At 41.4% G+C, this 12,385-nt stretch overlaps 1 protein-coding gene across 1 annotated transcript; it reads right to left on the bottom strand.

Moving 5' to 3' along the window:
• Window positions 1–597: 597 nt before the first annotated feature.
• Window positions 598–7,418, bottom strand: LOC149255169 (uncharacterized). The gene is made up of 3 exons (XM_089454968.1): window positions 5,903–7,418; window positions 4,917–5,743; window positions 598–732 (listed from the first exon to the last, which is right to left on the bottom strand). The coding sequence occupies exons 1-3, from the start codon at window positions 7,416–7,418 to the stop codon at window positions 598–600; spliced, it is 2,478 nt and encodes an 825-aa protein (XP_089311094.1).
• Between the last annotated feature and the right edge of the window lie 4,967 nt (window positions 7,419–12,385).

Below are 12,385 nucleotides of genomic sequence, written 5' to 3'. Positions count from 1 at the left end.
TTGGTCTAGATCCTAAAGAAATCATTCTAGGAGAAAGCTCTTACAAAATTGGTCATTGACAATGCAGGTGGAAGTCTTTCCGAACGTTTCCGGAACGTTCTATAGCACTATGAAGGGAACCAGGAGCAGTGACTGTAGGAGGCATGGCATTCACAATTGGAGTCTGCATCGTAAAAATGACCTAGTTAGAGTTTAAACTTTAACATTAATTAGCAGTGCATGTACACAGTAAATGTGCATGGATGAAACAATTTACCTTTGTTGCCATTGTCTTTGGTGGCACCCTCGTTCCTTCAAAGGATCTACTCTCCAGCATGCAAATTAAGCTAAATCCTTCTGCGTTGGGTAAGTTCTTTATGCCATGAGGCATGGCATTCACATTGGAGTCTGCATCGTAAAAATGATCTAGTTAGAGTTTAAACTTTAACATTAATTAGCAGTGCAGTAAATGTGCATGGATGAAACAATTTACCTTTGTTGCCATTGGCCCTCGTTCCTTCAAAGGATCTACTTTCCAGCTTGCAAATTAAGCTAAATCCTTTTGCGTTGGGTAAGTTCTTTATGCCATTGTCATTCATTGTGAAATAAAGGCGGGGACTAGCCTGGACCTTTTTGGAGATAAAGCAAGATTATACATTGAGATGTGATAAAAAAAATTAAAATAATGTTTTGAAACTCTAAAATTAAACCATCCTCAGTGACTGCAGGAGGCATGGCATTCACAATTGGAGTCTGCATCGTAAAAATGATCTAGTTAGAGTTTAAAATTTAACATTAATTAGCAGTGCATGTACACAGTAACAGTAAATGTGCATGGACGAAACAATTTACCTTTGTTGCCATTGTCTCTGGTGGCACCTTGTTCCTTCAAAGGATCTACTCTCCAGCATGCAAATTAAGCGAAATCCCTCTGCGTTGGGTAAGTTCTTTATGCCATTGTCATTCATTGTGACTGCCAATAGGGAACCATCTTCGCTGAAACGAAGGCGGGGACTAGCCTGGAGCTTTTTGGAAATAAAGCAAGATTATACATTGAGATGTGATCAAGAAAAATTAAAATAATGTTTTGAAACTCTAAAAATAAACCATCCTCATCTCCAAAAATAACTTCTTACCGGACTACCCTCAACATCAATTGTTGTTAGGATGTTGGTGTTATCCATTTCCATATATGTACTAACCAATGTTTTAAAACTCCGATTCCGACTCTAACTCGGCCGAGTGTCGCCTCCAACTCCGACTCCGACTCGGTATCGACTCGGCCGGCTCGATTTCAATGCCTCGGTTGCTGTAAAAAATACATTAAATATTTATTTTCTATAAAAACACATAATTTTAAAGATTTTCATTCATGTTTCCAAACACACAACATTAGAATATAGATAGAAGACAACATATGATCAAAGTAGGCTCATGAATATATCCATTATATCAAAATGGCACCCAATGCATTGTCCAATACATACACAATGATGATATAGAGATCAAAACAAAAACACATAATCAAGGAGGCTATAAATGGCCTCTACAACAAAAGTTTGTGACCAGTACTACTGGCTACTGCTAGAGTTGCCAACATCATCTGGCTTAGTGTTACTTGGGAGCGGGAGCGAAAGTGGGGAGCAAGAGCGAAAACGGGATCAGGAGCGACATTCTCAGAAGCTCCCGGTTTGGGAGCGAATCCCAGAGGAGTTCGAAAACCAATGTCACTAACATCAAGGTACATAGAGGGATTGGTGCTCTTGATTAAATACGAGTTCCATACCCTAATACATGACAAAATTCAATGGAAACATTGCAATCCCCCAATCGTGAAATCCTGAAAAACTGATAAGTCTGCTGGATTTCGAATGAAATCTAAAATTCTACTTTCTCCATATGAAATCAAATGAGGCTGGAACCACTCTCAAACATCCTGAGTCATTTCATGGTAATGTTAAAAATTTAAGTAAAAGGATGAAAATGAAGATTAAGGAGAATGTCACTTTTACTTTAAGAATTTAACTTTACCATGAATAGCATATCAATACTAGGAGAGGGGAATGGACCCCAAAGACCAACAAACCAATTAATAAAACCATTTGGAGTCCCCCACACTCAGAAAAAACATAAAAAATCAAAAAAATTGCGTTTTTGGGGGTTCACTGGCCGCTTCCTTGACCTGGTCGGGTTGATATGGACTCGGCCGGCCGAACTGGTTCAACCACCGAGTTCAAATTTTTTTGGCCGACTCTGACCAACTCGACCGAGTCGGTTCCGAGCCGGCCGGGTTTAAAAACACTGATACTAACTATGCCCGCCAAAATCAAATGACTTCCACTCCCTGCATTAGGGTGGGTCCTACTGGACACATCACCCCGCTCACCCTCTCTCGGAGCTTGCAATTATCCTAGCACAAAGTCAGGCTGACCTGGCTTTGGGTCCTTCCTCCGCCAATGAGAGCTCTGTCGGGCTTGTGTGTATGGCCACACAGCCGACCAAAGTCACACCTTCCGGGTGGGTCCTACTGGACACATTACCCCGCTCACCCTCTCCCGAAGCTTGCAATTATCCCAGCACAACGTCGGGATGACCTGGCTCTGGGCCCTTCCTCTCGCCAATGAGAGCTCTGTCGGGCTTGTGTGTATGGCCATGCAGCTGACCGAAGTCACACCGTTCGGTCCCTTCTGGCGCACTGCCAAAAGCGCCCCTTTTACTTCCCACCGGGTTTCACTTACCAGGCTTACTGAATGGTGGGGTTGTATGGCCTCTTCCCCATTGGTCCGCCACAACCAACTCCTCGCTGCCACCACAACCACTCCCACATCATCTCGTTTGCCTTCATCCCGACGCTTGCAAATTGCCGACCCTCTTAATCTCTTATGGGGTCATGGCATCGAGCCAACATGGTTGGTGGGACCCTTCTCCACCAATAGGATGGTGCGTACCATTGTGTGGAGTGACTTACGTCATCCCGCTAGCTTACCTCCTGACGCTTTACATTTGACTCCTGCTTTAAATTTCCGGGTGAACTTCGTCGGGCTGACTTAGCAAGTGGCCAGTCCCTAACCCAATAGCACCACAACGACAGTGCAGGCCCAACCACGTATCCCCTTTATGGGATACATCATCCCACTTCTTTTCACTCAACTTTTCTTTGCTCATGCCCTTAGAAATGTTTTGGGGTAAGACCTCTGGGTTCTATCTTTTGGCCACGTCGGTTTGGTGGGCCACACCCCTTAACGACCCTTGCTCCCAATTGGGACACTTAGTGGCATCGCCACCTCATCCCACTCCCTTCCGCTTGCACCTTATGCGAGTGCTTCGGGGAAACCTAATGTGATGACCTATCAAGCAGGTCCCTCCCTGACCAATAACATAACAGTCGAGGTTGCATGGCCACCAGCATGTCTCGATTGTCACCATCCCGGTTAGCCCCTTTTGCCTCCTGCAACAATCTTCCAGGGTATTCCTTCCAGGTTTCACCTCCGGGCCATGTCAACACTCTCGCGACCAATCGCGTTAGAGGGAGATCCACGCCAATTGGAGGTTTCCACGGCTAGGGCTTGATCTGCGAAAGGATGAGGTTGCCCAATCTTTCTTATAATTTCAGGGCTTGATCCCTCTGTGCTGCAACAAGTTTTTCTTTTCATTCTTCGCCATGGCTCGACTAAGAGACTTTAGCCCTGCCTCAAGCGACGTCTCAGATGGGGATCTCCACGATCACCCAAAGAACAAACTCTACTACTTCACAGACTTCCTCGAGCCAATCTTTTCGACCCATAGTATTAAAAATCAGTTTGTTTGAACTGGAAATCGGTCAAATCGAATGGGACAAAAAACTCTATCAACTACCCTCATTTGCCATTTTTTTAGACAAACTCGGCATAAACCGGCCAATTCATTGCCAGACCATGCAGACCCACTAGAGGCATTCTTGGAGGCTTGTGAGGTGGTTTGTGTAGAAAAGTGTAACTAGGTTTAGTTTTCATAATGACACGTGTAATTGTGATTTTATGTAATTGATGTAAAGAAGAAAAATAAAATTATTTTTGTAATGCTTGTCTCATGGGTTTTGTTATCTCAAAATCAGACCCTGATAGGCTGCTGGTCAGGTTGACTCTAAGTAACTATTTCAAACCTACTTTAGGCTGAGGCTTAGCCTCCTCAACCTGAGAGGGCTCTCTCTAGATGGGTTAATGATTTTGATTAAGATAAGATGGCTAACTCTTGTGAAACAACTGTAACAAATATGAATGCTGGAAACATATTAAACAACTATCCATTGGGCCTATGGAGTCAACAACACCTCAACATAACAAAGATCTTGACCTTACATGGAAGTCAGGGCATTCAGCATTTGAATATTCAGAACATACACTCATATAGAACCACACAGTTTATAGATGCATACAGGAAATCAGAGCACATTCAGTGAATTCTGAGTGATTATACATCCATACCACTGTAAACAAAACTAAGGAAAGGACATCATCACACATTCTGAATATAAGAAATCCTTCATGAATCCTGAGAAGTAAAATCAAAATTATATTACTGAAATGAGTCTTTACATGAGCCAAATACAAGCTGTGTCATAAAATTTTCCAACCCTGATTACATTGTTGTTTCAGCTATATATAGAACTTTTATTCTAACTGATCGAGATTCCTCCTCAAGCATGAGGGGAATTCGAAAACTACTTCTAATGACACCTATTAACCCTTTAACTAACTAATAAATACAACAAAGTGTTGATTGGAGTTTTTAGAGATCTAAATCAAGTAGGATTCTAACACCGTGACAGCCTTGGTCTACAATCATTTTCGTTCTCTGACATCTGGTTCCCTTTGGCGGTGGCTGTGATGGATCTTCAAGGCTCCATGTTGGTCTTCAATGTCACACGTTTTCCATTGTCCTGAAACATAGGAAAATACCCCTGTTTGACTGGTCTTCAGTGTTGGAGCAAGTGGAAGCTGACCCCATTTACGCTGCAAGGTGGCAGGATCAAGTGTTGTTTTAGGACTAAGTTTTAATGCAGGAATCTGTGGTGCACTCATGACAGGGCCTAACCCGAGCAAATCATCAATGACATAACCTGCCTGTTGAATCGATGCAGGAGGTGTTGCATTTGACACTGCAATTTCAGATCCAGGTGGAACAGTTGTAGGAGATGGAGAATGGGAGACAAATAAAGTAGAACTGCCAGTGTAGTCAGGAGCATTATATGATAAAGATCCATTTGTAGCATGACCCCGACTTTCCTCCTTTTCTGATGCACTTAATAACAGATCATTGTCAGTTGCTTCGACTCTTTGACTTGGGAGGACATTGTCAGTAGATCCTGTGGTAGTAGCCAAAGAGCCCATATCTTCTGAAAATTCAAATGGTCCCCGGTGTTCCTTATCAATAAACATATATGAAGGCTCACGATAAATAACAGAAAGACTGTTGAACTCATCAAATATACGGTCCTTGACTTCACTGCTCTGAGTATCAGCAAATACAGAAACTGCTTTTTTAGGTGGATTAATTAGACGCTCTGCTATGCTCACATCATGTTGCAAAAGTCTATAGTAAAATAATGCTCTATCGTGCACATCCTGATGTGCATCGCCAACCCAGCTGTGCAAGAATACCTCTAACCTCTTCTGCAACATACAAGGAAAAGTTGACCAAATCTCCAGGTACACCAGGAAACCATGCCCGCAATTCCTCTCTCTGGCTAGCAACACCAATAGGACAATTGTTCGTGTGGCAGATCCTAGCCATAATACAACCACTTCTTTACCTAGCCCATATATCTCAAAAATTTGTGCTCCAATTATCGACCTTTCAAGAGACAGAACAGCAAATGTCAATGTAGTGATGGTAATTCTTCAATTACATTGAGGTTAATGGAGTTTCTCTTGACAAGACATACGCCTGGAGAAGCCCTTGAAAATGAGACTGGAACACTGAATAACACAGCAAAATTCCTGATATATGATAAGATATGCAACTGATGGCTCAAATATCAACAAGATTTGCTCAGCAGATGGATTGGAAACAGCGGAAAATATTGTTTGCTCTATTTCCATATCAAAAGGTTGGTACTGCTCTCCTGTTAAAGGAGAAACAGGACATTCAGAAATATTTCCACTTCTTAGATCTCGACGCTGTATTTCTGGTAGCAACTCAATACATTTTTCAATCAACCGCGTTCTCCATTCACACGCAATTTCAATTCTCTCGACCATTTTCTTATCAATACTTTGGGATATAGATTGTTGTTCCAAGTCGCAAAGCCTTTTATGAATTTGATATGCTTCAGGGTAGCGACATCGCTGGATGAAAAACACAACTAGAAGATTTCCAGCAGAAGATGAAGGATCTTGAACAGTTCTATCTAAAAGGCACTTTTGCAAGAACTTTTCCTCATTGCTGTTCCAAGGTAACTCAATCATCCTATCCACTAATTTTCTTCTAATACATAACCAGCATATCTCACCCACTAGAATCTCCATTTCTGTAAGCCAATCCCGACACCCAATCATATCTTCTGCTCCACGTACTCCAGCTGTCATTTGACGATGTTTTGTTTGCTCTGCTCTGACTCGTTGGCAGTGTGTTTTCTGATAAAGATAAGCCTCAGTTAGAAGTCCACACTCAAGCCTGACTCTGACAGCCGTCACAGCCTCAGGAAGAGCAACTACACCTGCCCTCTGGAAGCCTGAATCTGTGATTCCAAACTGGCCATCATGTCCAGAGCAACGTAAGACCATCAAAGCTGCATCTGGATTTTGCCTTTCAAGTAAAACACGTGCCACTTTCGGATGTGTAGTCGGACTGACAATTTCTGGAAGAAGACGACAGGCCTCCTCTGTATTATCATCCAACAGATAAAAGACTAATGATTCAACAACTAAATTTCTGGTGATGCCAAAGGTTCCAGCATAATCATCCACTATATTTCTCCAGTCCGTGTTAGGAACATTCCAATGGCGATCAAATAAGTAATAAAGAAAAATTGCTCTTTTTGCAAGGATGAGACCAGAACTTCCTTCTAGAAAAAGGAGATCAACAGCTGCACGCAAATTTTCTGGTGGATATGCAGGTCGATCCAGTCCATCCTTGAATGGCGACTGAGATAAATTCCCACCTTGTCGCAGCCAGCTTAGTTCATAGGCCTCTTTTCCTAGTTCTCCATCGTAATCTTGCCCTACGCTCAGATTAGCCAAGGCATCCTCGATGAACAAAGTTGCTTGAGATTGAGACACAGACAGTGATGTATTATTTAAAACCATGATCTTCCAAAAGTTCATGACTTGGATGCTGAAAAGGAGGAAAAGACTTTGGCATGGAACCAACTGGCGAACTACTTCCAGCAAAACTGCCACTGCCAAGACATGATCCATGAGGAGAAGATGCAAGCTTTGAGGATGCCATTGTTCCCCCATGGTTGTCTGGTGGTGTTGATCCAAAGAAAAACCCAACAGAATTACTAGGTGGACTTTCTGATATGGTGCTTTGTCGGTTGTGAAATATTGGCTATGGATTCAAACAAATCCCCAATTTCGTAGCGCAATATGAATTATGCGCTACGAAATCACCTAAAACATGTTGCGCTGCGAATCTGATAAAGGGATTTATGTGCTGCGAAATCACCTAGACAATTTCAGCTTTGAAACGAGTTTGGACATATGATATCCATGTGAGATGTGAGACCAATGATAGACTAAGACAGAGAATTGACCCCTTTACACATACCAACAATACTCTTAACAAGACTCCTATTCAAACTATTTAGACTCTAAAACCAGATGCAAAGACTAGACCCAAAATTGACACCAACCCTTTGACAAACAATCGAAATGAGGTGAACAATTTAAAAAAAAAATTCTTGAGTGATAACAGGTTTCATGAGCAAGGAATTTTATTTTAGTTAGGGCTTCTATTATGAGCCTTTAGGAATGGTCATCAAGTCATAAAGTCTAGGGAGTCATTGTCATGTATTGAAGACATGTTTCACATTGTAAAACATTATTTTGATTATGTAAATTACCCTCCAAGACCTTGTCACAAGCTCACCTTCAAGTCAGCCTAAGGATTCTAGAAAAGACATGTCGACCTAAGCACCTATTCAATTGGATGCATTGACCACTATAAATAGGCAGCTCGACCTCCATTTGAAAGATAGAATTTTTGTCAAGAAGAAGGGAGGAAGAAGTGCGAAGTTCTCGAGAAAGGCAACCTCATAACCAACAAGAAGGAGAGAAAGATCGAACTCATTTGGCACTGTTTTTGGGTTAATATCTTCACGTGTGATAGAAACTAGGGTTTTTGCAGTAGGGTTACATCTGTCCTGGTAAAAGACAAAGGGTCTCCACTCAATCATCATTTCTAGTTGAAATAACAAGGAATAGTCCTCAAAGTAAGCAAAGGAGAAGCACACCAAGAAGAACCATAATTCAGCCCACACGTGTGTCTTTGTAGTGATTTCAGGTAGCTGAAACTTCAGAGTAGCCGAGATTAGTAGTGCATGAAGGCAGTGTGACTTGTGTTAACTTGTGCAAGAAGGAGAAGCAGTGAAGAAGGATCTTGTGACTTGGTCTTGGAGAGGTGAAATAGGTCAAGGGTCTTGGTCTTGGTATTCGTCAATTGAAGACTCTATAAGAAGAGGTTTTCCTCTCAAGTTGGAGAGGTTTTGGCCCTGGCTGATCGCCTACATTATGTGTCTCTGGTCTCTTTATTATTTATGCATTGGTAGTTGTTTGATGAAGAAGAACATAATAATAATCTAAGCAAAGAGAAGATCCTAATCTAAAGGAGTAAAAAGCATTCACAAGCAGTTATCATTATAGAGAAATCACGTAATCTTGATGCCCTAGATTTCTCAACAGTTTGGAGGGAAAATAATGGTTGTTTCCCTCCAAAAACAACCCCTCCAAGCCAATAAAAGGAGTTATCCCCTCTCATTTGCCTCACACATCTCATTTAGAGTTTTTGTGAGATTCGTTGTGAGCTTGGAGAGTGTTGAGTTTTTGCTCGAGTAGTGGAACAACAAAGAGTTTGAGCTAAGTAGTAGCCACCATGCCTCCAAAAGCCGGATGGATACTGCATGGGCTCATTGTGATATGATTGATGGCAAAATGATTTGCAAATATTGCCAAAAATCTATTGAAGGAGGGGGTATTAAAAAGTTCAAGCAATACTTGGCTGGGATAGGAGGCCATGTAAAGCCATGTGGAGCACAAAATGAAGTAATAGGGCATATTAGGGTAGAATACCTTCTGAAGTTTGAGACTCAAGTCACTGAACCAACGGAGAAGTTTGTGACTCAAGCAGTTGCAAAGTTTGGGAGTCGAGACTCAACCAACTGAGTTTGATCATGATGATAAGTTTCAACTTTCAAATGATAATGTTGATCACTAATATCATATATGTAGACTTGTAGTAGGCCAATGGCCCCATAGCTTGTAGGCTTTGTTTTTGAACTATAGAGGCCATTTAGAGCCTCATTGATTATATATTTTGTCGCTGATATGTATTGCACTTCCATTTTGATATATTCACCTTTACATGGTATATATATGAGCAAACTTTGCATATTTTGTGTCTATTGGTTAAGAATCATGGTTTTAAATCTTAAAAATATTTTCTTTTAATTAAAAATTAATTATTTCATGTGTTTTTTAAAACCAATTCATTGAGATTTAACCAGTCTCGGTTTGACTGGTTCCAATTTGAAACCTGGTTTATTAGGTGGACCGGTCTGGTCATCGGTTCCGGTTTTTAATACTATGTTTCGACCATGGATCTGCCTCAGATCTAACCAATCTTGGATTGAAACCCAGTTTATTAGGTGGACCGGTCTGGTCACCGGTTCTGGTTTTTAATACTATGTTTCGACCATGGCTCTGCCTCAGAAGTCTGGCAGGCCTCCAGATCAACTTCAAGGCTTCATGTCGACGCCAATGGTTTATTAAGGCGTTCCATGGTGCTACCCCTCCTGAGTTTGGGCGAATCCAACTCCAAGGAGTTCTTGGCCCGCTTGCATTCCCCATTCTTGGATAGGGAATCCCACGCATGTTGGCGTAGGTGCTCCAATGACCATTACCTACCACATGCTTGGTGTGGACTCCTAAGAGGTTTCCACCTTGCTCGTCAGCCGACAATACCAAAATCCATGTCGAGCCTGTAAGCAACTCCATGACGCTACGCAGAATCTTCCGATGCCTCACCAACAACACTAGGGCGCCAACGAAAGATATTCAGCTTGCTTAGGATGCAAGGCTAAAGGCCATTTAGGTAAAGTTGATGGGCTCATCTGTCCCCAAGGGAAACAACCCCCAATGCTCATGCAACGCCTGCCACACGGAAAAGCAGTGTGTAACTTAGGCAAATAAATGGATGTAAGCGAATGCAGACCCTACTGAGCAGACGGTCTTCAATGTCACTGTTTCATATTAATAAAGGGTCTTTGAGCCCACTATTTCAAGTTTTATTCCAAGCTCCTATGGCTTTGTTGCGGCCTGCAACATGGCCTTATGTTCCTTTATCATTCATTTATGTGTTGTTCTTGTTATAGTTAAGCATTTCATTCGGCTTAAGGTTCAACTCAACATTATAGTGTGGTTCTTATTATCATATGGTTTATTACACATTTGTGCATCTGTTGTTCTGTGATCAACACCAACAAGTTATTTGCACATCATCTTATTTCTAGTTCAGAAGCTCATGCTTACTAACCTTGTTTAACAATATCACTCATTCCAAATAAAACACACACACACACACACATATATATATATTCAACATGTCCATCAATATCATATCTACATCAAAATGCATCCACATTTATACATAAAAAACACAAATACAGTTCCATAATCCAAAACTATCACAATTAAGAATGCATCATGGTTCATCAACAAATAAACAAGTACTAGCAGATACTTATCTTTAAACTTGCAAGGCAACTGATTTTGGGACAAGGAATCTCCAACCAATCATAGACAATTGCAGCCACACTTACTTGCCGTTGTCACCCCCGAGCCAAATTCTAGAGTCTGGGGGGGATTGCTTGCTTAAGGGGTTAAAACACTAGGTACCAACCAAAACAAGGACTCCAAAAGAACTCCTTCCTCAATCCCACCAGCTGAAAAATGCTTCCTTCGACAACACAGGGAGTCCAAAGGTGCTCCACCTCATCCCCCAAGTGCTCACATAGGGATTCACCCCTTTCGAGGGAGTCCATAATTCACTGTTACAATAATGCAGTAACCACAAGTCATCAATTAGATCTTCCTTTGATGTTGCTTCAGGATGGCCTCTTCCCAAGCTGTTACAAGGCTCCAAAGTCTACTATCTCAACCCACAACATCCAAGGGACCCCAGCTATTACAAAGCTCCAGAGATTCCATCCCAACCCATACAGACTCTAGGGACCCAAGTTGTTATAAGGCTCCAGAGACCTCTGTCTCAACTCACAACCTACTGGGACCCAAGCTGTTACAGGGCTCCAAGGATCCTATCTCAACCCACAGCCTCTAGGGACCCCAAGCTATTACAAGGCTCCAAAGTCTAGCAACTCAACCCACAGCCTCCAAGGAACCAGAGAACCAATCCCCTTCTCTTCTCTTCCCTTCTCTTCAGAACTGCTTGCAATTGTTGTCACTTGATGCTCCAAATCTTCTCTGCCTTCTCTTTCTGCCTCTTGCACACCTGAGTTCAGATGGGTGTCTTCCCCTGTCTACTTCTAGCTTTTCTCTCGAATGAATCCTCCTCCTGCTATTTTTTATTTTATTATTTTCCTTGTTTTACAGGTACTATTGCATCCTTGTTGAGCTACAGTGCGCAGTGTCTCTACTAGACTTCTTGTCCACTTTTCTTATTGTTGTTTCTCAAGCAACATGGGCCTGCGTACTTTCTCTTGTAGCCCATTTAATTTCAAGAACCCTATGTTGCCAGGAAACATGGGTTCGAGAACAACGATAGGTACGTCACCTTTTGACATAAGGTGTGTGGGTTCTTCGGGGGTATGTATATATATATATCATAAAATATATGAATTTGTATATTTTCCAACTTTAAACCAATTTTTTTTTACTATTTATGATTTAAACTTTAAATATTTAAACATGCACATCATTGAACATTCAACATTCACATTGAAATTTCATTTACCAAGGTATATAAAACCTACCATGTATTAAAAAAAGGGTATATAAAACCTACTATGTATTAAAAAACGCATTGTAACATGTGTAGTTGCAAGCTAACAAGGACCGAATCACTCTCCATTGTTATGAATTACTTTATATATTTACTTAAATTCACACTATTTTATTAATCCCAAGTTGTATTTAATTATCAACGTACATGCAAGCCCCTTAGAATGTCAATTCTAGGAATGTGCAGTGCA

Source organism: Pinus tabuliformis, chromosome 7 (genome assembly GCF_031772625.1).
Source record: "Pinus tabuliformis cultivar Carrire ecotype Pingquan chromosome 7, CPIR1, whole genome shotgun sequence".
Taxonomy (NCBI): Eukaryota; Viridiplantae; Streptophyta; class Pinopsida; order Pinales; family Pinaceae; genus Pinus; species Pinus tabuliformis.
The sequence above is the reverse complement of the archived record's forward strand: the minus strand, read 5'-3'. Positions and strand labels throughout refer to the sequence as shown.

Coding starts and splice junctions, on each gene's coding strand:
- LOC149255169 (XM_089454968.1), bottom strand. CDS start 7,418: ATGGGGGAACAATGGCATCCTCAAAGCTTGCATCTTCTCCTCATGGAT. Junction 5,744..5,902: donor TTTCAAGGGCTTCTCCAGGC/GTATGTCTTGTC, acceptor TATTATGGCTAG/GATCTGCCACACGAACAATT. Junction 733..4,916: donor TGAAGACCAGTCAAACAGGG/GTATTTTCCTAT, acceptor TTTACGATGCAG/ACTCCAATTGTGAATGCCAT.